The following is a 26602-nucleotide window of genomic DNA, read 5'->3' as shown; positions in this document are numbered from 1 at the left end:
TTGTATTGATTTAGGGGGCAGCTGTCCCCCTTAGCTACGGCCATGCATCCAGCCCCTCACCACCTCCGAGCAGTAGTCTAAAACCTCAGTTTCCTCTCCTGATTCAGTTTGCACAGAGATGGAGCTGGTTGTCACCAGCATTTTGACAACACTTCACTCCAAATCTCCTAATGGCAGCTCCCAGAGGCTTCCTTTGGATGTTACCTAGCAAGGGAGCCAAGATGGAGCCCTGTGGGACACCCCAGGATAATTCCCAGGAGCCCTTTCTGGAAACAGCCCTGGAGGTAGGAGCAGGAGGACTGAAGGACAGTACCCCCATCCACACCTCCCTGAGATGCCACTGAAGTATCCTTCAGTTGCCCACAGTTCCCAAAGCTGCAGAGAGATCTAGGAGAATGAGCAGGGCTGCACTCCCCTTAACTTTCTCCTGACAAATGTCCTCTTTTTGAAATAATTTTTATTGAGTTTTTGATAATTTTATACATATAAAGCAAACCATTTCAAACATTAAAATACAAGGGTCTGGTGACTTCTGTTTCACTGTGTCTGAAGAAGTGTGCATGCACACGAAAGCTCATACCAAGAACAAACTTAGTTGGTCTCTAAGGTGCTACTGGAAGGAATTTTTAAAATTTGTTTCCAAATAATCCGTTTTCCTCAGACATGCCTGAAGCTGGGGCGCCACCACCTTCTCAAGCACCTTGCCCAGAAAGGGGATATTTGCCACTGGGTTGAACACCTCCGAGTCCAGGGAAGTCTTCTTAAGGAGGGGGCTCCCTGCCATCTCTTTCAGGGCAGACGGTGCTCCCCCCCCCCCCGCAATCCACTGAGGCATCAACCACTCCCCAGACCCACCCAGCCAACCCCCTATGGCTAGCTCTAAGAAGCCAAGATGGCTAATGAATAATAAGGATCAATTTATACCCCACCCATCTGGGCGGCTTCCAACAAAATATTAAAAATACAATAAACCCCCGAACATTCCCTAAACTTCCCTAACCAGGGCAGGTGCTCAGAGCCCCCTTCTTCCAGCTGCCTCTTGTCCGCCCTCCTCAGGCTGCAAACCAAAGGAAACAGGCCGCGCCCCGCCACTCCCGCGGCACTTGCTCTAACGGTGGCCTCCCAATTTTGTCCCTAAAGGCCTCACAAAGTTGCCATAGCGGCCTTCCAAGGATGTCGGGAATTCTGCATGGCCCCTCTTGACTTTCTGTGGCTGGAACCGGTGACCAGGGACTACAGCTCCCGTCATCCCCAGGCGAGGAGAGCCGCCAGCTGGGGATGATGGGAGTTGTAGGCTGCGAGAGGCTATCTCTGTGGCGTCTTTCCCCCTTCGGCGCGGGTGACGTCAATCCTGTGGGCCGGAAGCGGAAGCCGAGGGAGAGCGGCGAGAGCGCCCGCCTGCGCGCCTTGGAGGACCCGTCCCACCGCCCGCCCGCCCGCCTGCCTGCCTGCCGGCCTGGGTTGGAGCCGGCGCCGGGCGCGAAGATGCCAGTGGCGGTGATGGCGGCGGCGGCGGGGGCGGCGAGCGGCGCCCAGGGCTACCGAAAGCTGCTGGAGCAGTGCGAGACTCAGGAGCTGGAGGTGTGTGGGGTGAGGCTTGAGGGCGGCGGCGGGGGCGGGGGGCGGGGGGGGGCGGGTTGCCTGAGGCCGCGCGCGCCCCCTCCTCTCCCGGCGGGCCTGCTTCCCCCCTCTCGGCCTTCGGGGGCTCCTTGGCGAGGAGGCCTCTCTCTGCTGAAGCTGCGCTGCCCAGGCGGAGGTGACGCTCCTCTTGGCGCTACTTGGCGGGACGGCAAAGATCCCGAGACATGAACTGGTTAAAATAGAGGCGGCCGCCGGGATCAAGGGATTATAAAACAGCCTCCCGTGCTGGGGGCGGTGATGGAAGGAATAGATGCTCTTCTTCCTATGATGTAATCACTCAGTTGCCTTTAATTCAGCAAATCGCTTTTATTTTTATTTTTTAGGCCCCTGGAGGAATAGCAACACCGCCTGTTTATGCGCAACTCCTAGCTTTGTACCTTTTACATAATGACATGTAAGTAAAAATTATTTTAAATATACCTCTAATACCTGGACTTGAGAAGAAGTGTGTCTTCGAAAGCAGCAGCTGCTAGAGGGTCAGCTCAGAGCTTTACTTATTTATTTAATTCTTCAGTACTTTCATATGGCAGGTGGAGATGGTAACGCTTGTGAAATTGGAAGAGTTTACAGAACCAGGCGCACAAAAGGAGGCTTATTTGTTTTGTTTCTCTCTCACGCACCCTTCCTCCCAAAGGAACACATGGCAACAATCATCAGAACTGTTGAAACAATACAATTTAAAATAACAAAAATACATCTAAAGGCAATCACATACTAATTCCAAGTTTGCCACTGCCAATATCTTTCAGTCCTCAAATGCCTGGGTATACAGAAAATTTTACTTGACATTCTTTATTGATACTGTTTTAAACAAGAGTGTGGCACAGCAATAGTTAAGCACTTCAAAGTTATCTTGTTTTCAGTGAGGGAATTGCACATGTTTTAACTTTTCCCTTCAGAATCAGTGGGAATTTTGGAAGGGTGATCATTTTGATCATGGCTATTTTGTCTGAGCGAGTGAAGTTGGTGTTGTTCCACCTCTTTAGGTCTTTGCTGATTTGTCACCACAAGGGGTTGTAGTTGTGGAGGTATAATTGTCTAGGTATCTGAACTTGGTGTGGCAAAGTTTTATCTTGTTGATGTTGGCGAATTCTTTTTGGGTGTGAGGGGGCGTGTTGAAGCACATAGGTTCCAACTTTGCAAAATTTACCCATAGGCCCGACCCCACTCACACATGAAAACAAAGTTCACCACAGCCAGTCACAAACAAGCAACCACACCCTAAGTCAACCCCAACCTCTCTCACCACCAAAGGAACACAAGTGAATAGTAAAGAGAACCTGCACAAGCGACGCTGACACAAAAACCCACACATACATTAAGTAAAATACAAACATCGCCACCCGACCCCACCTCCACTCACCATGCCCCCCTCCACTTCTTTCCCCCTTTTCTTCCTAATGTAGCACTAATGTCTCAACAAATGAAACCAATTTGTAGAAAATGTAACTTGGAAGAAGAGACATTGCACATACTTTGGTAAACAGAAATCTTTAATAAAAATATGTTTTTTAAAAAAAAATAGTGGGATTTTAAAATACTGCACTTTTAAAATTGAATTTTGCAGATCCTTAATGGACAAGATTGTTAAGTCAGATACAAAGCGAGTGTGATCCCCCCCCCCCCAAGCTCACTTTACTAAACATCAGCTCAGGACAAATCAGTACGTGAACTGACTCACCCTTGCTTTTTGACCTTCATAGTTGTCAGTCACAATCCTTCAGAGGCAACAGAAGCAACGCTTGGCAGGATTCCCCTGTCAATGTTTCAGCTCTAGACCTAGTTACCATAAGCTTCCTTGCTCATACCCTCCAGCCCTCTCAATGTTTCCTGCTCCTTCCCATTGCACACAGCTGCATCTGTGTACTTTTGCCCATCTTCTGCTTTCTACAGATTCATGTCTCCTGCAGCTGTGCTCTGCCCACTGTCTGCATTTCAGGCCCCTGACTACTTTGAACACTTCTTGAGACACCTTGTTTCTCAAGAAGCTTCTCTCTATCTTCTCTTCTGACCCAGCTTACAGCCTTTCCTGATCTGAACCATTTTAGACCTTCCTCAGAGGCTCCTCTTCAATGAACTCTCAGTTCAGTTTGCTGCCTCCTTGCTTTTTTCTTTGGGCCTCATTGTCTACCTATCAGTCCGTCAGGTTTGTCTGTCTCAGTCCACCCCTTAACCCAGCCTCTGCCTTCAGCTTCCTTGTCTCTGGGTGTTACCACCCCTTCTCTTCATTTCTTTGCTCTTTCCAGTCTTGGCCAGTCCCTGTGTGAGGTTATAATCCCAGCCAAACAGGTGACTTTCACGTTACAGAAACTGGGCTACACATTATTTTAACTACCTGAGCAACAGAACATTCTGTGCTACCGCAGCTTAGCCTATGCACACACGTGTGGCTTACAGGAAGTATCAAGTGTGCAGAAGATGTGTTCCAAACCTTGTACTTGATGTTAGAAGTGAACCTTTATATGCTAAAATGTTTTTTTCTTGTACATACAGTGGTACCCCAGGTTACATACTTAATCCATTCCAGGTTACAGTACGTAACCCGAAAAGGACATAACCCAAACAATTTGTTCTGCGCATGCACAGACTGAAAAACACTCTGCGCATGTGCAAATTGCGTGCGCGCCGGGCCCCGCTTCCGTGTTAGCAGAGTTCGTAACCTGAAAAGTACACAACCTGGAGCGCACGTAACCTGAGGTACGACTGTAGTACAGACTGCATGAGGGCTAAACATGCCCATATGTGATCATGCTGCTAGATAAAAAAAAAAGAAAATTTGTGAAATCTTGCATTGTTTGGAATATGTTTCTTGCTTCTCTTTGAATTGTTTCCTCTTTTAATAGTCTTCTAGTAGTAAGCACTTGTTTTTAGTTAATGTCATTTTAAAAATACTTTAAATTGACACTTTTATGTTATTAGGAACAATGCACGGTATTTGTGGAAAAGAATCCCTCCTGCAATTAAGTCTGTAAGTACTTTTCAATACTTTAAAGGACAGAGGTGTCATGCATAGCTTTAGGGTTGTGTTTTCAAAAGTGAAAACTAAAAAGCAACACCTTTGCTGGTTGCTGAATAAATGTTCTATTGCTGTTGAGGTTGCTGAGGTTGTGTTTTGCTATTGTTTAATAGATACTTGCTGTATTTTATAGATTTGTATTTTCTCTCTATAAGTTTGCACATCTCAGATGCTCCATGCAGAGTATTTCATGTCTGAGTTCAGACTCATTTTCCACAGCAGCTTCTTAAACTATAGAGCACATGAGGAATTTTGCTTTTGCTTGGTAGGAATTGAAGAGATACTAGATTCTAAGCATGCTTTTAGCACATGAAAATTCAGTGTGGCTGACAGAACTTGGGAGTGATGTTGAATGTTAACAACCTTAGGATGGGCACTCCACAAAGAAATAACAATTGCAGTAGAACCATTTTACTTTAGAGCCAAACTCTTCACAAATTGCATACAAGTGGAATCACTTTAACTGATTGAGTGGCCTAGAGAGTCTTGCATGTTGGGCTTTAATTAATTTTGGGAGGATAGTGGCAAGAGAGTTGGTGCAATACATATTATCTCCCGACCCCCCCCCCCCCGATTTTCTGGAGTGGGATGTTGAGAGGCCAGTTGGAGGGCACTGTGCCTCACTTGATGCTTAATGTGGGAAGTGAGAGGGCTGGGGAAGGAACTAGAGGAGGATTCTACTGAAGATACACAAAAAGCAGCAGCCGTCAAAATCAAGCACAGAAGTAGGTGCTGGAGCAGATGGGAAGAAAAGAGGCTTAAAAATGCTGCTTCCTGCTCAAGTGCATGGTAGGGCAGAGTTTGTGACACAACAGCAGAGGCAACCTAATTCAGTTGCTAATAGGGGAACGGGCTGATTTATGGCTCATGGCCACCACAGCTGAGGTCTTGGTCTCTCCAGTTACCATAGTTGTGGACTTCTTCCTTTCCCTCTACATCTGCTGATCGATGGCTTGTCTGTCTAAATAGTTTTCCTTCCTTTCTTTGTAGGCGAACCCTGAACTTGGTGCAATTTGGTCAGTGGGGCAGAGAATCTGGCAAAGAGATTTCCCTGGAATTTATACAACAATTGGTGCACATCAGTGGTCTGAATCTATTCAGCCAATCATGGAAGCACTTAGAGGTACATCTTTCTAAAACCCTAGTCATCTTCACTTGGTGTGGAAAGTGTGCTCTTTTCAAATGGTTGCTCAAAATAAGCACAACATTTATAATGGCTGTTTTGTCCTGTTCAAATACAGATTCAAAATCTTTGACTGTTAGTGTATGCATAATCGCTGTGAAAAAAGAGAGTTTGCATGAACTTTACAGCATTTCCTTAAAGATTTTGCTGGTTTGTGTTTCTTTTAATTTTAATGCCTGGTGATTTGTCTCCTGTACAGGTTTGATGTAACACAGTACTTGGGGTTGGCTTTTATATGGCCATGTGATAATTAATGATGAAGCAGTTTGACTTATTTTGGGAGTTTCAAAGGGGTGGGATTGATGCTATCTGTGGATGGAAGTCTGCCCTGAAAAGCTCTTTCTGAGAACTGGGAGACTCCCCAGAACAGCGTGGGAAGTGGCAGAGGGGAAGGAACAATTAGTGACAATCTCCCCTCTCCCTTCTCCAGTGATGACCCATAAACAGAAGGAGACCTGTCTGAATATAACTCAGAGTTTACAAAGCAGCAAAACTTGAAGTTGTCAGAGGAGTTGCGTTTGTCTCTACAGAAGATGCCTGAAGGCTGCAGTTCTATGCATGTCTACCTAATTGAAGTTCCACTGATCTCAGTATTTTCCCCCCCCCCCTCAAATAAAGGTGCTCAGGATCACCTGCTACTCTACTTGTTGCCAAGTTCTTGGCAGGTTGTTTTGAAATGAAGAATGGGAAAAGCCCACTGCATCTCAGGCAACATACATGTTTGGATTGCGTTGTTTTGTTGTGGTCATATTTGGCAAATTCTTACTTGTATTGTATGATCATCATCTGTAAATTAAGGTAGCACAACTTGTCTGTATTCCCATTGAAGCCTCAGAATGGTATCAAAGTCAAACTCTCAATAGAGGGGTTGTACTTGATAAAATCTTACTCATGGTAGTCCCATTGAAATCAGTGGACTTATATTAGTCGTAATTATGCCATAGGTAGATTTAACCCAGAGGGCTGGGCAGTATCTGGTTTTCAGCATCGTAATATATCACAAGCTAGACCTGTCTGAAATAAGGATGGAGCTATGGAGAGGCATTGGCTGGCTTCACAGTTTTTCCCGCATTGTGATTTTTGATGGTGCCTGTTCTTGTGATTCTCTGCTGCCTGCAGGAGGCAGGGGAGAGCTGAGCCAACAGAGTTATCAGGGGCTGCAGGAGTTGAGAGAAGAATTGACTGACACTGTGATTTTTCCCAAATTGTGATTTTTGCATAGGGCAACGCATACACACACATGCACATCATGATTTGTGATATATTGCCAGGTCAAAAATTATGAAATTGATACCATGATATGGATTTGAAACCGGTTTTGGACCCAGAGTCCTTCTAAAATACTGAAAAGTGCAAAATGTTTTAGCTGAAGGCAGGTTTCTTCAGGGGCACTTAGTTTTCTTATTGTTGCATCTTCACCAGTTTTCCTGTGTGCAACAGTTGTTTTGGGGTACAGTGGTACCTCTGGTTACGAACTTAATTAATTCTGGAGGTCCGTTCTTAACCTGAAACTGTTCTTAACCTGAGGTACCACTTTAGCTAATGGGACCTCCCGCTGCCGCCATGCCACTGGCGCGTGAATTCTGTTCTCATCCTGAGGTAAAGTTCTTAACCCGAGGTACTACTTCCGGGTTAGCGGAGTCTGTAACCCGAAGTGTTTGTAACCCGAGGTACCACTGTACATTGAAAATGCCTTTGTATAGCCACTTTCCCATGGGGATATGCTTTTGTCATATGCATTAAGCTCTTTAAAAACCCCAATTTATTTGTTCCATATCATGCAAAACATTTTTTTTACATCTGATTCTCAACACTCTTCCCAATTATCTCTCTAATAGATGCAACTAGGCGGCGAGCATTTGGACTGGTCTCTCAAGCATATACCTCAATAAGTGCAGATGACTTTGCAGCCTTTGTTGGGCTTCCTATAGAAGAAGCAGTGAAAGGTACGTGTGTGTGCGTGTGTGTGTAAAAACGCTTTATTAAACTTGGTGTTTCGCACCCTGGAGTAACCTTGTATTGGTCTACTATAGATAGGTTGTGGTTACCAGGTTTTGTTGAATGCCTTCACCTGCAGCCTAGAAAAGTGAAGAAAGACTATTTGCCCAGTAGTAATACTGGAGCACCCTTAGTCTCATCATGAATCTTCAGAGGTTGGCTGCTTTTGAGAAGTCTTTGAATAAAGGATGCTGGGGGTATGCATTGAAATTGCAGTTCAAGACTTGTATCAGATTTCAAAATACTTTACTGTTGATAATAATAATAATAATAATAATTTATTTGTACCCCGCCCATCTGGCTGAGCTTCCCCAGCCACTCTGGGCGGCTCCCAAACAAATGTTAAAACAATACAGCGTTAGATATTAAAAACGTCCCTAAACAGGGCTGCCTTCAGGTGTCTCTTAAAAATAGGATAGCTGCTTATTTCTTTGACATCTGATGGAAGCGTGTTCCACAGGGCAGGCGCCACTACCGAAAAGGCCCTCTGTCTGGTTCCCTGTAACCTCACGTCTCACAGTGAGGGAACCGCCAGAAGGCCCTCAGCGCTGGATCTCAGTGTCCGGGCTGAACGATGGGGGTGGAGACCCGTTACGTAGAACCGTTACATAGAATATGCATTCCTTACTCACAATAGACATTCTGATGAACAAATTTTAATACAAATGTGAGTTGCATATACCTCAGAGTATGGGAGGGAGGGAGTGTTTGTGTTTTCTTTTAACTAAATTTTTGCGTGCATGCATACTTTGAGAGTGTGCTTATGAATTCACAGGATGCATAAGAGTTTGAAATTGAATTTGACACCATAGGAAGCCACCTTATGCAGAGTCAGACCCCTGGTCCATCTCGCTCTGCATTGTCTGCACTGACTGGCAGCAGCGCTCCAAGGTTTCTGTAAGGGAGACTTAACTTTCGTGATACAGAACAAAGAAGTGTCACAGTTGCCTTTATGTCATATGATGAAAGAGCTTCAAAATAAAAGTAAAACTTGTAGGTTTTCAGAGAGTGATGCCCAACTAAGTCACACTCAGGGTGGACCGATTGAAATTAATGGGCTTAATTACTGTTTAATGTCATCTGACTGCTGAACAGATATTATTCCTTTTGGCTTTCAAGTGGATTTTTATTTGCTCTCATTATGGCAAAAAGTATATGGGGGCATAGTAAAATAAGAATGCTTTTTGCACAGAAGGTAAGTGCATTTTTGGAACAGAGTTTACTTTGTTGAAGGTTCTGGGTGGCGTTGATGATTTTGCATCTTCTCATTTTAATCGTTTTAGGTGTTCTTGATCAGGGATGGCAAGCAGATTCATCCACTCGCATGGTTATGCCTAAAAAGCCAGGTAGGGGGAGCTCTTGATCCATTAAGACATTGGGTCTGGGTGGGTGGGTACATTTTTTGTTGCTTGCCTTTGCAAATGAACTTAAGGATAATTAACATTTGCACGCCAGTACTTAATTCAAAGTTAAAAAACAGCAAGGGGTATTCCTGCAACATAATGTCAGAAATATGGCTTGGTGTATTTCTCATGGGCACAGACAGCTTTAATTAAGCAAGTGGGTGTAAAGCTCTTAGGCAAAGGAAAACAGAATGCGCCTTAATTTCTCTCGGCTAGCCTTGGCTTTGGAGACTCGGTTGAATATGTTCGTCAATTTACTTTAACTTACGTGTGTGATGCAAATAAAGTGTAGTGAAAACTTACTGTAGTTGCCATTTTGAAATTACAACTAACTTGGGTGTGAGTTTGTAATTTGGTTGCTGAATCTAATGTTCTGCATTAATGGAATAAAGAACAAACAGGGCATGTTGTGAGGTTTGTTCAGTTGCTAAATACTGTGTGTACTCCAAGCCATCTAAAATTTCTCTAAGGTTTGTTTGCTGTCTCTTTAACTAGTTCTTAACCTTTATAATACATACTTAACTCAGTTTGGGCTTTTTATTGGTGAACTAGTGCTTTAAACCCATTAAATTAACGGGCGCTAGAACATATGTGATGAAACATTTTTAAAAACAGACTGCTCGCCCGCCGCCACTTGTAACAGCCGCTGCCGCTTAGAGGTACGTCCACGCGAGCGCGCACCCGCCGCTTCAACAGTTTTGCCCGGTGACCCGAAGTGTCTCTGCGTTCCAAGTCCCAATGGCTGTCCGTGGGGCACATGCGCAGTAGCGCAATCCCACGGACACGGGGACTGGACGCAGAGACACTTGCACTTTATTAGTATAGATAGTTTTTTGGGATACGGGAATAATCTTACAGAACTGCTCTTTTTTAAGTTTTAGCTTCTTTTAACAGCAGCAGGAATTCCTTTAGGTGAATTCCCCACAGAACAAAGGAACCTACAACTGTTTTATATGGCAGAGATGGAGCATAGCTGTAGAACAGTTAATTATTACAGTGTTCTTTTCAGCTGATGTTGGCTCCTGTAGTGATACTAACACCACACAAAATCTTAAGCAAGTATGTAACAAAAATTAATTAACAGCAAATAAGCCAGTCCTCCAACACACACAGGCTTGGGTTTACAATCGCTCTCTTACAAATGGAAGAGCTGGCTATCCAATAGAGATTCCTGCATTACCCCTCATTCCATTCCAGAGCATCTCTCAACCCTCAGGAGGTGGTTTGGGGGAAATCTGTTAAAATTCCTCATTTCCTGTGAATATAACTCCATTTACTAGTTCTCTGGATGCGGCCCAAAGAGAATTTTGAGGAGCAGCAAGTAAAACAACTTTGCAGCCCTCGCAATACCCCCAGTGCCGCCCTTCTCCAGGCTCTTTGTGGGAGGCAGCAGTGGGAAGTCGTCGGGAGGGGGGCCTCCGTGTTCCAAGTCCTCACCCCAGACTTCCTGGCATTCAAGCCTCTGCTGTTACTCCCCCACGGCCACACAGGCACAGACATACCAGAAATAGGCGGCCAGGCTGAGCTGGTTGTTTGTGCCCCACAGGGTGACACCTCCGCTCACCTGGGCTAGGATAGTCCCAACTCTGTATGGTGATGTATTAAATGACAACAACAGTGCTTTGAAAATAATGTAAAGGGCAGAATTATTGGATATAATGTTCAAATATATATTAGTAACATAGCTCTTGGTTTCAAAGCAATGTTAGTTTGTTAATTTCTTTTTAAAATCATTTCCATTTTTTAAAATAAAGGAGTATAGATGAATCACTCTTTTTGTATCTTGAAAGTGGGAAAGAGATGGAGTGAGCAACTGAGAACAGAATAAATGTCCATTTCTTATCACCTGCAGCATTTTTAGTAGCTGGCTTTTCATAGTCTTAGACATCATTTCTGACCAGCACTTAATTAATGTTGTGAATGCCTCAATGACCCAGTGCTTGGGGTTTTTCCAAATTGTAGAACAAACACCTCGATTTGATTTTTAGTATCTTCCAGTCATGCCAGGTGTGGTACATGCCATACTTGAGTTCAGGGTAGACTCTGCTTCACCTGGTATAGTCAGTTACTGAGAAAGAACGCCTTAATGAGAAGTTTGAAAGGATTCACTGAATGCAGTGCTTTTAGTGCAAAGCAAGTAAAATCTCTGTAGCAAATAAGCAACTTAGTAATGGATAGCTCTAGAAAAGATTAGGTACATCTAAAAACTCATACTTGGTGCAGTGATCCTTGAACAATTTATAAATGTCATTTTGTATCTGTTTCAGGTCCCCAGGAGCCTTCATTTAACAGATTTCACCCGTTATCAGGTATGTGTTCATTCATGAGTTATGTCTAGAGGGTGGTAGTCTGCCATGGCAAAACAGCACAGTTAAAAGGTATGGGTTGGATCCAGCGTTGTTCCTATCCAGAGTAGGCCCATGGAAATTACTGGGCACAGCTAATTTAGGTCTGTTAATTTTTATTTTTTTAATTAACTTTTAATATATTTTTATTGAAAAAATTAATATTAAAACATAAATTGCATCCAGCTAAATTATACTCCAACAAATTTATTATGGCATATTCTTTCAGATGCACGAAGTATAATCCTGTATTGGCAAGCATGTATGCATATATTTGTAAGACAAGTATAGGAAAGTGAGGCTGGGAAATGAAATGCAAAAGCAGGGGCAATAATTGCACTAGCCAGTTAACAAGGTATTGTTGTCGATAACACAAAGTTGTGTAATCACCAACACTGCCGTGTTGATGACTAGTTTATTTTGCTTTTAGGTAATCATTGCAATTTGTCCTTAGATTTTAATTCTCTCTGGCCTCACTCCCCTCTGCCTGCCGATGAAGTGCTTGCTGACGGAGTGGACTGTGGTCCACTAAAGCATATGCCACAATAGATGTGTTTGGGTGGCCTTCTGCTTCCTCATCTGGTCAGTGCAAGGACTGCCAAAAGTGCAACAGGACTTTCCCCCCACCCATCCCGTGACCTCCCCAGATCTGCTGCAGATGGTTGGGTGAACAGATTTGGGAGGGGGACATTCCATTGCAGGAGCAAGAAATCCTTTTCGTTTGCAGAACTAATTACTTAGTGCTATGTTGAATACAACTGTTAGTCTTCAAGGCGCCACACCAGTTGGTTTTATATCTACACCATCTAATTGATGTACTAGTATTGTGTCAGAACCTATGTAAAATCAGGTAAGACTTGGGCACAAGAATAGAACTTGAACTTGGGCCATGATTTCCATGTGGGAGTGAATCCCCCAACAGGGCAAATAGATCCTTTCCCTCCCACTCTCCAGATGACCCTTCAAGAGGAAACCCATTGCACTTGGCAGTTCACAAGCAGTGCCTCCTAACTGAATATGGGTCAGACCTCAGATGTAACTTCTCTGAGCTTTTCAGTGGCGGGGAGGGGGGTATTACTGAGTTTCCCTTCCCATTTCTTCTAATTTTCATCCCATTTTGTGCCTTATTTTCAGAACCTGCTTCAGTCCCACCAATTCCTAATGAACAGCAGTTGGCTCGGTTAACTGACTATGTGGCTTTCCTGGAAAACTGATAACTCCAGTCACTCATTCATTGCATCCTGTGTACTTCTAGACCTTTCAACATTATGTTTGTCCTGTTGAATGTTGCAATATATGTACTATTATGGAATATGCTGGTAAAACATAGTTTTGCATTTCATCTTTATGTGTATTTTGCTGGAGCAAGGGTTTAGATCACTTGATTCCCCCTCATTATCAACCTCATTATATGCACAGCAGCATCATATATTCAGTTTTAAACTCTTGTGCTTTATTGTGAGGAGAAGGCAGCTTCTCTCCAATGGTAATGTCTTGTAAATGCAGCAGTGGAGAAAAGTGTCATCCGTTGCCGTGGGTGGAACAGAAACTGAACTCCGAAAGGACATGGAAGGATTGTACCCAGATCAGGGAACAAGGTGTAGTCTATACCTAGGAGGGTCAGTCTTTGCAGTGTCTTTCCATAGAAAGTGGGGTCTGATACTACACGCTAAAGATTACACTCTTGTTCCTTTGTAATGAGGGTCTGAAGTTGCTTTTTCTGTTTTTAATTACCTGAAGTCTCCTTACTCAAGGCAGTTTTTGACTGCTGTATGCAGTGTGTCCTTTTCTCTCTAAAAGAAAACTAAGCAGAGTGACCATTTTAAAAGCATATTTGAGCACCCATTAGGTCTTCTGGGGGAAGGTGGAAAAATATTGGGGTGTAGTTTTCAGAGAGCTTCATCTGGCTTCAGTTAGCTAGAGGATAGTCTCATTGGTGCTTAGTTTCTTTCAATTCGATTGACAGCCTCTCTCGCAATTCTGGAGCATGTTTGCCATCACTGAAAAAATAGTTCTGTGGTTGATGTAAATGGATGAAATTATGCTGCAACTTTGGATGAACATTTCTGAATTGGAATCCTGATTGTATTGATTGGTACCTTCAGTACTATCTGGAAGGAAGCAGCTTGCTCTTGCCACTCCCTTGTCTGTAATGCTTCCATTTAAAATGCAGCCCTCATCCAGAGTCTCATTCTTTTTCTCTCTTCATTTGTTCCCCTCTTCAGGTGTTGGTCACCATCATTTCATAGCTTGTCTCTGAAATGGGTAGTGTCTGTCCTTTTGTTCTCCCAATGCACGATTACTGTGCATTCTGACTGTGTTTTGGATGTTTTTGGGTGCAAGAAGGTCCCAGTATGTACACAGTTAGTTTAAGAGGCTCTTTGTGAGTGTAACCATTGATCTCAAACTATTATTTATTGTGGGGGGGGGGGGAGCCTCCGCTCTTGAAATTGTTGTTGGAAGTTAATTTTGGTAATATTAAAGTGTGCTTACAACAGACCAGAATTTTACTTTTGTAAGGTTTTCTTCTAGCGATGCCTTTAGTATTAACATTATTTCAGCACTTAGATCAACATTATCTAGCAATGTCCATTCTAGGACATAGATCTTGTGTAGAATGTAGATTAAACAGTTCCTTCTCAATGGACTTCACAAATGTACTTTCAAGTAAATTTCTTCAGGAATGCAGTGCAAGTATTGCGCAATGGAGGAGCAGGATGGGGAATGTAGCAGAGAGCATCAGTTTCTGGAGGACTAGAGAATATGCTTTTGAGGAAGAATTTTAGGTGCTGAGAATTAGACAGGGAAAGGGGCTTGAAATCATATGGAGAGGTGTGGAAAGAGCATGAAAGGCAGCTGAAAAGAAAAAAAATTGCCAAGCAAGCCAGTAAGTAGATGAACATGTCAAGTAAAATGGGATAAGAGACAAAGGGACTCCCCAATCATTTACTAAACTATTTGCTTTTATTGACACAAACATTTGCAGTTTTACAGACATGCACATGCAGTTGCTGAACAGAAGATAGTGAGGCTTTCTGTGCAGTTGCTTCCCTTGATAGAGAGAGAGTTTCACAGATTGGATGACTGAATCCCTCTCAGGTAACCAGCTATTTACACCAGGCGTCTGTGGGCTATGGTTTGAATTGCATGTGTGTGATCCGCGGAGCGGCATGGAAGAAGCTGTTCAGATTGTATCACTGAAAGCATTTCCATCTTCCCTCAACTTCTCCCCCACCCTGAAATCATCCATAGAAATGCTGAACTCCGAAAATCCAACATGTCCCTCCTGTGCTGGCCTCCTGGGCCCAGGTGGGATGAGCATCACCAACTAGCAGCAAGAACTTGTTGCTTCCTAGGAAATTCTGAAATATTTGTGCTCCTGGAAAAGCCTTCCGTTTTCACGTTCTTGCCTCTAGCTCATCAGTGCATCACTGAAGATACTCTCAGCATTCCCTGCTAAGGCTTGTATTTACACATCAACACCTTTCACTCTTTTTCCTTTGTACTGAACTTGCCAGGACTGCGAAATACCTCTAAAGTGCCTTTTGTTTTCTTGCGGGCTTTTCTTTCTCCTCCTCCTCCCACCCCCCACTCCTGTTTGTGGAGGACCTCCCATGGACTTCTGGTCAGAGTCCAGCCACGTGCATCTCCCCCTTTCCTCCTGACCCCTCAATTTCCTCTGTGTGCGTCCACATGATTGTCAGCAGACTGTTGAATGAATTTCAGTAATGGCCATTCCCCACATCAAATGAGGGGTGACGTTTGCGTGGTCGCGCGCAGCCCCCTGGATTCCAGTGCGACTCCTGGCAGTTTGGGCTGGCATCACCTTCCCCCAGGTGGGATACCTGGGGTCTCCGCCTACCTCAGTTAACCGCCCAATCCCACCTGGGGAGGCATTGCCAGGGGATTGGCCAGGTAAGGGGAGAGACCACCCAGCCCACACAATAGAAGGTGTAGCCTACCTGGGAAGCGGCAGTCAGGCTCCAGAGCTTCTCCCACCCTCCACTCCCTCAACGCTTATTTTTGCAGGTTAACCTCTTCTCCAACAGGTACACAGGTGCTGCTACGTCAGAGTTGCTGTTGAAGGGCTGGAAAGGAATTTCCCTGCATTGGCAGGTTTTGCCTTTCCCGTATTCTGGATAAACCCTGAAGTTTCCCAGATCCCCGGCTGGAGACTGGGAAGGATAAACACCCCATGCCTGAGCCAAGGTCTCCCTTCATCTTAATAAAGTTGTGGCCATTTTAATCCCATAGCATGTTGTCTTGTGTCATTATTCCACTCAGGGGTCAGCTGGGGTTTTGGGGACTCCGCCTGTCCATGCAAAAGCAGGAGGGGAGAGACTGGTATGAGTGCTTAAAATCAATTCATTGATATGATTTATTGTTAAATCAATGTATATTGATTTAAACTGATTTCAGTTGGCCAATGAATTGTTTTAAAATTGGTTTGCAGTGATTGTTTCTTGGATGCATTTTGTTTAGCTGTTTTGCCTCTTTTGTGATCCCTCCTGTAATTAATTCTTGCTTCCACCATCACAGATGGCCAGCCTCCTCTCCTTCCCACTGTTACACCAGCCACCACAGTTGAGTCCTGCAGCCTGTATATAGGCAGAGACCATGGGGGAGGCACCAAAACACCTGGTTGCCATTCTGGTGGCAGTTACAACTTCAGTGGCAAGGGCTGGGCTGGTGCCCTTCTTCCTCTGGCGCACGCCCACCCCTAGCCATGCCACTGTTCTCACCTAGGTTAAAATAGGCAAAATAGCCATGAGTGGTGGTGGCTTTCTTGGCTTGGAGGTCTTTATTATTAGTTTTTCCTGAATATTTTTGTTATCTGTGTTCAAAATTAGTTTGGGTATCGATGCTGCCATTAAAGTGACATTTGTTCACTTAGAAAGTAAGGACATGGCATTTCTCTGAGGCATCATTTGTAAAAGTTAGAATAGTGATTCACTTTTATTGTAGCTCTTGCGTAACCTGCAACCTAGTATTTCCGATTAAACCAGGAGGAATGGAAATAATAAGTCAAATCAGATGTTTTATGACAAGTGATGTCTGAAATCCCATAATGGCAACAGTACACCATTGTTTCTGACTTTATCTGCTCCGAAAGGGTGTGAAAGGGTATTAGCACCTCTTTATTTTAGTTGTCCATTGTGGAGCCACAGGTTCAGAAATGCATGGGTGGGTCAGTATCTTATGATAGGAGGGATGTTATAATACTGCTGCCAGAATTCTACACATCATCAGGGCTTGCAAATGGCAGGAAGATGTCAGCAGTATGCTTTATGTTTAGGAAACTCTTGTGGAAAAGTTTTAAAACCTTTACCCATTCTTGCACTCCAACATACAGAGGAGATGTTTATTAACATTAACAGCATCTGCTTTGAGGCAATTTAAGTGCATGATAACGATGAATCACTGACTTTAATAGGACTGTTGCCTAACTAACATATGTTAAGGCCACATAAGTCATAAAGCTGCTGTTGCCACGGTGCTCCCCATAAAACAAGAACTATGGAATATATCTTCTTGAGAAAGTTCCTTGTGCTCAAAAGTTTCAGCATTTTCAGTGTATACAATCAAAACACAATTTTGTCTTTTATTTTTATCGACTTCCCACCCCGTTTTCCATGGAGTAGTTTCTCCCCTTCTGCTGCACCTATCTGCTATCTATTAAATTGTAACCACAATATTATAATTAATTACTTCTGTACTCATAGCTCCAGTCTTTAGGGGTGTCAAGGGCTCTGCCCCGTAAAGCATTTTAGAATGTGAAGCGCATGGGAGGGGGTAGCAAAGTTGTTATAGCTTGTAGAGGAGGGGGGGGCACTAATGCTTGAAATGTGATGTGATACTCCTGTTTGGTTGTCCAATACAACCATTCACGATATCTACTAGTTTCCAGCATTCTGTCACCCTGTTGTATGGCCTAGAAACAGATATTAATAGGCCTGAGTCTGAGCATCTATTCAAAGGACCAAACTTGCAGCTGAAAAGGCATTAAGAGCATGTGCTAGCTGAACATCCCTGGGAGAACATTCCATATGTAGTGTACCACAATTGAAAATACTTTTTGTCCAGTTGCAACCCTGCTAACCTCTGCAGGCCAGAAAAACACCTAGAGAAAAATCTCAACCTTAATAAGCAGGCAGGATACCTTGTTCTGGTGTCATAAAGCTGTAAAGGATTTTAATGATAAACACCACCATTTAGAATTTCGCTTCAAAATGGATTGGCAGACTGTGAAGATGCTCAAGGGCTGGTGAGAGGTTTCCTTTAGCAAGCAAGTCCCAGTCAACATTCTACCAGCAGAATTTGGGATCAATTAAAATCAGCAAAATGGACCCCATGTGGCATGCATCGCAGTTGTCTGATTTGGAGTTACCAGTATAGATACAGCCTTACATTGGGTTAGTCTATTTATTACCGAGCCCAGCAGCTCTTCAGGGCCACATATTACCGGTAAATCTGGGTTCCTCCATTTGCAAAACTTGTGATCCACCACTCTCCTGCAACTTGTCCACCCTCAATTCTGGGAGGGATCATAGGTGATTTACCTATGTAAATTATAAGACCCAGCATGTGTTTCTCAAAAACAAGTCATGCCAGTCAAATCTAATTTTTTTTTATAGAGTTGCAAGCTTGGTAAATTGGGGGAATGCTATGGATGTAGTGTATCTTGACTTCAGTAAGGCTTCAGTAACAAAGCCTCCCATGATATTCTTGCAGAGAAGCAGCTGAAATGTAGACTGGATGAGGTAACTGCTATGTGGATTTGTAGCTGGTTGAATGACCAAACCCAAAGTGGGCTCACTAATGGTTCCTTGTCATCCTGGAAAAAGTGACAAGTGGGGTGCTGCAGGGTTCAGTCCTGGACCTGTTGTTCAACATCTTTATAAACGCCTTGGATGAAGGAATTGAGGGGATGCATATCAAATTTGCAGGTGATAGCAAACTGGCAGGGGGAGCTAATACTACAGAAGACAGAATTGGGATTCAAGATGCCATGAAGGACTGGCCACTAGTATGGACGGTGAACACAGAGAGATTTAGGAGGTAAAAACTTGAAAGCACTCATGTGCAAATGAAGGTGCACAAGCATACATGTGGAAGGAGTGCATGAGTGCCCAAGGGGAGCACAGCCGGTTTGTTGAAAGCTGCCCTTGAGTACAGTGCTTTTAAAATCATTTTGCTTTCAGTCTGGATATATATTCATCTTGGATTCATTCAAAACTGTTTTGCCATCTTCCTCTCAGATTGGATTTCAGACTCTAAAATGCTTTAAATATGGCATCATAGCCACACATACAGCCACTTACAAAGTACCGGAGAAGTGGGTATAAAATTGTAATGTCCCGGTCAGCGGCAAGCATAATTTTGCCAGTGCCCTCTCCCATGGTTCTCTGATCAGATACATGTGCAGTAAAAACTGTGTGCAGTTTCACACTTGGTGGTTGGTCTCCCACCATGCTACGTTCCTACTTGGATAATGCCCCCTGCACATTTGCTGGATTGTTTCTTGCCAAGACGCACAGCTGTGTGTCACAGCCTCCAACAAAAAGGCTGCAACTCAGCTGAGGTAAGTTCAAACTTCAGGCCACCTGGATTCAATTTATTATACAACTTATACCATGCAATATTTGTTGTTGTTGTTGTTGTTCAGTCGTTCAGTCGTGTCCGACTCTTCGTGACCCCATAGACCAGAGCACTGCCTCTCGCAGTTTGGATGCCATATTTACCTCGGGTGTAAAGCTCTTGCTGTCAGCTGTCTGAGTTCTAACAGTGTTAGACAACACCTTTCAATTCTGTGCATCAGATTGCTGGGCAGGTCCTATGTGGAGGGAGCTTATCAGGAACGCAGCCAGCAGTGCATGGGGAAACTACTCTCTGGGGGAGTCTAGGGCCTCTGGGGGGCCACTGGGCTTCCCACCCCTGCTTAGGCCTTTTTCTGTCCACTGTGGGGGTGAACCTGTGCCTGGGCTGTAGTGCTTCAGGTGGGGGCTTCCATGATGGAATGCTTTCTTTTCCCCACATAGAAAAGAAGGCTAAAAATTCTAGCCCAACCTTGACATGCCAGTTTTTTTGTTGTTTCTGTGTACCGGTGAGCCTTCCATCTGAAATAGTAGTCCAGCATGACTGGATTCCCCCCCCCCCCTCAGTGACACCTTGGCCTTTGACTGAAGGGACTGGAGATTTCTACTGGGGAGGGCAAAGCTGCAGTCCATTCTGTTTAAACAGCCTAATAGCTGAGAATTGTTGGTTAACAATTCAGCAATGCATTGCTCTCAGAGCTTGGAAAGGCAGCATTTTCCCAGCTAAGGGAAGAGGCAGGTGTCTGAAGAGATTGTGGGAAGAAAATACTGCTTTCTCTTTTGTTCTCATAAAAAGACCCTTAAAGCATACAGTTTCCTGCAAGAATATTCTTGATGGATCATTCATAGGAGCATCTGCTCAGAAATATATTTCCAAATATGCTGTGTACATTTACTCTGATATTCCCATAGATCTTATAAAATATGCTGCCCCTTGCACATAGTCCAAGAGGTGGGGGGCAATTTGTTTGCTAGAAGTGGTCATGTGGCTAGTGGATGATAATTGAAAGTACAATGAAAAACTGGTTGCGGAAATTTACACACATGCACGTCTAAAATTTGCTTTGTGCCCAGGACACGACCTTAAGAAGGGAGTGTGTGCAGAGCTAAATGTGAGCAGCGAAGCAGAGGCGTTCATTGGGGAACAGTTTGCTCCAAGAATGTGGGGTCCAGATGTTTGAAGAGTTTATGAGGAAGAAAACAGCTTTTGTGCAGCTGCATCTCTAAAGCTCTGTGAGGTTTTTCTTTAAAAGACTTTGTATAAATGGCAGTAGAAGGTCATTTGTTCAATGGCCCCACGGTTCCATTTTTATTGACTACCACTGGTTTTTCCCGTGTTGCATCTGATACTTGATTCCTAAATAATATTTGAATCTTGGCAGATGATCCTGGGCACTCTCCCATTTCAGTTTCCCTTGGTATTACTTGGAAATAAATTTCCACATGAATCCCGCTGGATCTGTTATTTGCTTGGAGATTTATTACCACTTCCTCTGAAGACTTGAATGTGCAGCAGGATGAGCACCCACTCTAAAGCAAGTGAAGGTCTACTGGGTTGAGAAGCATTTTTAAAATTATCTTAATCACCAATTAACTGCTAGGCGTTTTTTGCTGCTGAGAGAGAACAGTTCAGATTGTGGTTTGGATGACAATGTGGTTCCAGTTTTGTTTTACAAAACAAAATAAATCATGGTTATCTGTCTGGCACGCCAAATTCATGCAAAATTAATGGTGTTAGGGATGTGAATAGATTCTAGGAGAGGATATATTTATTAAATATTATCCTTCCTTTGCGTTTGTGATTGCATTCCTTTGCAGATCAAGAGGAAGCTTAGACAGGCTAGTTTTAGGCTTCTAGTTAAGTAATGCAGGATGCTTTAGGGCAGACTGGTGTCCCCTGCTATTTCCCCCTTTTCTCCCCTTTAAAACAACAATCACACACAGTCTTGTGAAAAGTAAAAAATAACCTTTACTCAGAATACTTGTTGAAGAGTAACAGATACAGCAGCTTTGTTCAGGCAGGCTTAGAATGGTAATTCAGTTACATGCTTAAGTCTATTTTGAAATGGTGCCTTAGCACTGGAGCTCAGATACAGCAGAAGTTCTTACATCGCTGGCTTGATGGAAAGTGGCGAAAAACGGAGTGTGTGCCCAGGCAGGTCAGGAGAATATTTATATGGCTTTGCCCCGGAAAAACTGTCAGAGGACAAACGCCGGCTCCTCGGCCTATAGAGCGAGATGAGCGCCACAACCCCAGAGTCGTCCGCGACTGGACTTAACTGTCAGGGGTCCTTTACCTCTTTTTCCCCCTCCCCTGTCAGGGCACAATGGGAGTGTTTACAGGAAAACGCCGTGAGCTTCTGATCAAATTCCTGGAATTGCAGATCATTGAAGTTAAGGACCCAAGAAGTCTTCAGGTTTTCCTGAAGAAAAATACAATGGTGATGCATTCTTATTAATGCAACAAAGATACCGGTAAATGTCCTACTTTGTGGCTTATCTGGCTAATTAGCTTGGCCTAATGAAGGATATGGTATACTTAATATCTAGCTATTTAAAAAAAAAACAACTTCAAAGGAAGGCTATTGTTTTCAGTTTCCCTTAGAACAGGTGTGGGGAATCTTTGGCAGCTCCCTGGGGAGTGTTGTAGTTGAGCTCCCCTTAGTGCCCGTGGGTGATATTTTTGTTTTGTTTGATTTAAATAAATGTATATACATTAACAGGGAAGCAAGTGGCACTGTGATCTAAACCACAGAGCCTAGGGCTTGCCGATCAGAAGGTTGGCGGTTCGAATCCCTGTGACGGAGTGAGCTCCCGTTGCTCGGTCCCTGCTCCTGCCCACTTAGCAGTTCAAAAGCATGTCAAAGTGCAAGTAGATAAATGGGTACCGCTCCGGTGGGAAGGTAAATGGTGTTTCCATGCACAAATATTCTGGGATTTTTTTTTAATGAAACAATAAAATACTAAGTACATAGATACATAAAACAGTTAAAGCAATGATGGAAAAAATAAAAGCAGAGTAAAACAAGCACAGATAAAACTGCGAGTAAAGAGACCTGAGAAAATAAAAATAAGATCTTCACCTGCTTAAACAAAACAAAACCATCAGTGGGAGCCAGGTGAGAAGCACCCCTAGTTCCCTGCTTCTGCTGAAGTGAGGCATCCATTAGCATCCCACCCCCCTCACAAGCCAGGATAGGAAACCCATGTATTTGTACCATTACATTTGGTTCCAAGTTAACCATCACTCAAGAAAGAAAGAATCATAGACACATTGAATTTGTTTCAGTGACCGTTGAAAATGAAACCATGTATGGAACATCACTTCTTTTCAAAGTAAAAGTGCTTTTACAAAGAAGCAGTTAGACCCCTTCACAAAAATGTTCAAAACCTTTTCTGAACGCAACATTCAAACTTTTTAAAAGAATTGCATTCCTTTGCCCCATCCCCTTGGACGGGCAGAAATGGTGGCAGGGCAGTGGTGCTGTGCTTGGCCGGAAAGAGCTCATCATGCACTCTGCTTGTGAATGCCTCCCTTGGCACAGTTGGGGCCCCTTGCAGAGGCTGCCTGCCTTTCCTGCCTGCTCCATTGCCTGGTGCAGCAGCAATTTGTCATCCATTGCCTGTTTTCAAATGCATGACATCTAGGACTAGAAATGCACCTTTTCGTAACAAAGGCTTAATTCCTGATTCTGCTCAAGCATCTATGCAAGAGAGATAATTAACCTTGCTTATATCTCACTGACAAAGGACATCACATTTCACTGATAAATATTGTGCTTTGGCCAAACCAGGAAGGGCTTGTGAGACTTACACAAGTTGCCAGAGCAGCTTGTGCTAAAAGAGTAATGATTGGGCTATTGACTCCAAAAGCAAACTAGCAAAGCTCCCAGAGCTCACTGTTAGCAGAGAACAATGTGTCCTGGCCTGGTTGTTTATACTTGGTAGCCTTTGCCATGTTCTGCTTCCTCTCGAACACACATGCCAGCCAGACTCCTTCTGTGACTCCTCCACATGACCCTGGAAGCCACTGGATGGAACCCAGTTTGCTTGAAGTGGTTAAACAAACAGTTGTGTTTGATTCATCTGAGGAGAGACTGGTGGGAAAATGAGTGTGGGATTTGTTGCCAAAGCCATGATGAGTATACTCTTTCCATCTGGGAAGACTGAGTCATCTTGGGGAAGAAAAGTGCTTGCCTTTCTTGGGAATGAAAGAAAACAAGATTAAGAGTCTCCAGCACATCAGCAGCAACTAGGCCCCTGACAACCTTCGAAAACCTCATCCTAACGACAAAGGGACACGGCAGAGGGATGGTATCCGCAATATACAAAATACTACTCAAGAATCCCACGTGCTCCCTAGACACAATAAAAAAAAACTGGGAGGATGACATAGGATATGAAATCAACCCCACCCAATGGACCAGAATGTGGTCTAAACCCCCCTTTAAATCCATATCAATGAAAAGAAAAGAACTCACCCTGAAACTCACCTAGAGGTGGTACCTAACGCCAAGAAAACTAGCGCTAACATGCCCAAGAACCTCACCAAAATGCTGGAGAGGGTGCACCTCCACAGGCACATACCTACACATGTAGTGGGAGTGCCCCAAAATCCAACTATTCTGGACAACAACCATACAAGAAATATGTAAAATAACCAAGCAAGTATTAGAAATCATCCCATAATTGGCCTTACTAAACATCTTCCAAGACAATAATTCCCACTTACCCCACAAAGAACTCATATCCACCTACTTTCAGCAGCCAGAAACATAACCAGACACTGGAGAGACCTGTCAGGAGTAAGCATGGACCAATGGTACCAAATAGTATGGGAAACAGCCTTACCAGAAAAATTAACCAATAAACTGAAACTGACATGGGGACAAATAGAAGAAGACGCCTTCACCCCGGTATGGCTCCCCTTTATCACACACACAGCCCAACAAGCCAATGACAAAAATCCGCCAACAGCATACAAATCAATATGGCTAACCTGATCCAAAACACCCACCCACCCCACTCACACATGAAAACAAAGACCATCACAGCCAACCACAAATGAACAACCACACCCTATGCCAACCCTGACCTCTCTCACCACCAAAGAAACACAAGTGAACAGCAGAGAATCTGCACAAGCAACGCTGACACCAAACCCTTCCTAATGTCTCAACAAATGAAACTGATTTGTAAAAATGTTACATGGGGAAAAAAATACGAGAGAGAGAGATTGCACATACTTTTGTAAATCAAGAAAATCTTTAATAAAAATGCTCCAGCACAGAGATGCACGTGCATCCAGGTTCCCTCCAGCGAGTCCTGGGTCTGAGTTTGGGGAACTCAGCTTCATTAAGTACATCCCATTGAAGAAAGTCCACTGCCATCTTGGACAGGAATGCTGCATGTTTCCATGGGAGTGCCAGTTGTGTGAAGACTTCCCACAGGTATCTGGTGGGCCACTAGGACAACAATGCTTTGCAAGAGGTTGGACTAGATGACCCTTTGGGTCACTTTCAACTCTCCAATTCTATGACTAGGTGAGCCTTTGGCCTAATCTAGCTGGGCTCTTAGAATCATAGAATCATAGAGTTGGAAGAGACCACAAGGGCCATCCAGTCCAACCCCCTGCCAAGCAGGAAACACCATCAAAGCATTCCTGACCATCAAAGCATTCCTGACCATCAAAGCATTCTTCTCCTGATCACAGGTTCAAATTTTGTGTTTGTTGGTTTCTGCAGGGCAGAATGTGTAAAATAGGGTGGCCAGCTCACAGCCTGGGAGCCTGATCTGCCATTCCCCACTCCCCACCCCTGACAACCCCACCAATTTTGGCAGTGCCAGCAATAATAAAATATTTTTTTAAAAAAATAGACACGGCACACCAGTGGCATGTGGTTCCCAGAGGGCTGGTCAAGCAGAAATACAGCCTTCAGGCCAAAAAAGGTTTCCCACCCTCGGCTAAATTGCTCAGCATGGAAATCTCTTCTTCTTGTCTGAGTGGTGCATGCTCTGGTTATCTCCCGCTTGGACTACTGCAATGCGCTCTACGTGGGGCTACCTTTGAAGGTGACCCGGAAACTGCAATTAATCCAGAATGCGGCAGCTAGACTGGTGACTGGGAGTGGCCGCCGGGACCACATAACACCGGTCCTGAGAGATCTGCATTGGCTCCCAGTACGTTTCCGAGCACAATTCAAAGTGTTGGTGTTGACCTTTAAAGCCCTAAACGGCCTCGGTCCTGTATACCTGAAGGAGCGTCTCCACCCCCATCATTCAGCCCGGACACTGAGATCCAGCGCCGAGGGCCTTCTGGCGGTTCCCTCACTGCGAGAAGCAAAACTACAGGGAACCAGGCAGAGGGCCTTCTCGGTAGTGGCGCCTGCCCTGTGGAACGCCCTCCCGTCAGAAGTCAAGGGAATAAACAACTACCTGACATTCAGAAAACACCTAAAGGCAGCCCTGTTTAGGGAAGTTTTTAATTTGTGACTCTGTATTGTATTTTGATATTTGTTGGAGGCCGCCCAGAGTGGCTGGGGAGACCCGGCCAGATGGGCGGGGTATAAATAATAAATTATTATTATTATTATTATTATTCTTTGGTGATCACTTGTAGTCAAGTAAGATGGTCTTCCATGAACACGGTCTTAATACCACATGCAACCCCATATCATTTGGCATGAGATTAGGAAACAGAATAAGCATTGATGACACTTGCTTTCTCTTCCTCACTCCACTGGGCATTGTGCAAAGTAGGAAGGCATGTACACCTCTTGTAGTGATGAGAAATGCATGTCTCTGCCTTCACACTGGCAGAGAGTGGTGGGAGGAAACAAGGGTCACTCACAGTTTTGCTTGTGTGACAAGCAGAGGCAGTTGTGGGCACTGCCCAAGGAGCTCTGCCAAAGAAGTCCTAAGGATGGTGCATAATCTAAGCCAACACTGGAGGGTAATTTTGCCTAAAGTTTCATTTGAAAATGTCTCTATTTTGAAACTCAAAATCTCATGTCAAAACTTAAAGCATGAGTGCTGGAATTCTGTAAACTAAACCTAATTTTCTTTCATGTTCAGTGACCCAGACCTGCGATTTAGGGAGTGCAAAAAGTGCACATCTGTCAATCATCTATCAATCTATATCTATCATCTATCATCAATCTATCATATATCTCTGTTTATTTTAAATGTACATTTCAAAAGACACATCTGGAATGGGAAATGTGGAAAATCTAAATTTATGCTGCATCTTTCAGGGTGGTTTAAACAAAACATTGCTTTGCAATTTTGGATAGTTAACAAGACATTTTGTGTCAATAGAGCTCAACATGCAAGGCTCTGCCCAAACTACAACTGGATAATTGATTTTTACAGGCCCATCAATTGCAGTCAGTGTAGCATTTTTCACACTTCCTTTGTTCCTT

The 26602-nt window shown here is 43.9% G+C and overlaps 1 protein-coding gene across 1 annotated transcript; it reads left to right on the top strand.

The window, feature by feature from the left end:
* Positions 1-1454: 1454 nt before the first annotated feature.
* COPS8 (COP9 signalosome subunit 8) lies at positions 1455-12928 on the top strand. Its single transcript, XM_033172324.1, has 8 exons — positions 1455-1581; positions 1965-2035; positions 4561-4609; positions 5648-5780; positions 7679-7786; positions 9122-9184; positions 11509-11550; positions 12721-12928. The coding sequence occupies exons 1-8, from the start codon at positions 1486-1488 to the stop codon at positions 12798-12800; spliced, it is 642 nt and encodes a 213-aa protein (XP_033028215.1). The 5' UTR covers positions 1455-1485; the 3' UTR covers positions 12801-12928.
* Positions 12929-26602: the final 13674 nt, after the last annotated feature.

The sequence above is a fragment of the Lacerta agilis genome, chromosome 1, assembly GCF_009819535.1.
Source record: "Lacerta agilis isolate rLacAgi1 chromosome 1, rLacAgi1.pri, whole genome shotgun sequence".
NCBI classification, from domain to species: domain Eukaryota; kingdom Metazoa; phylum Chordata; class Lepidosauria; order Squamata; family Lacertidae; genus Lacerta; species Lacerta agilis.
Note: the sequence above shows the minus strand (reverse complement) of the source record. Positions and strands in the feature narration are given on the sequence as shown.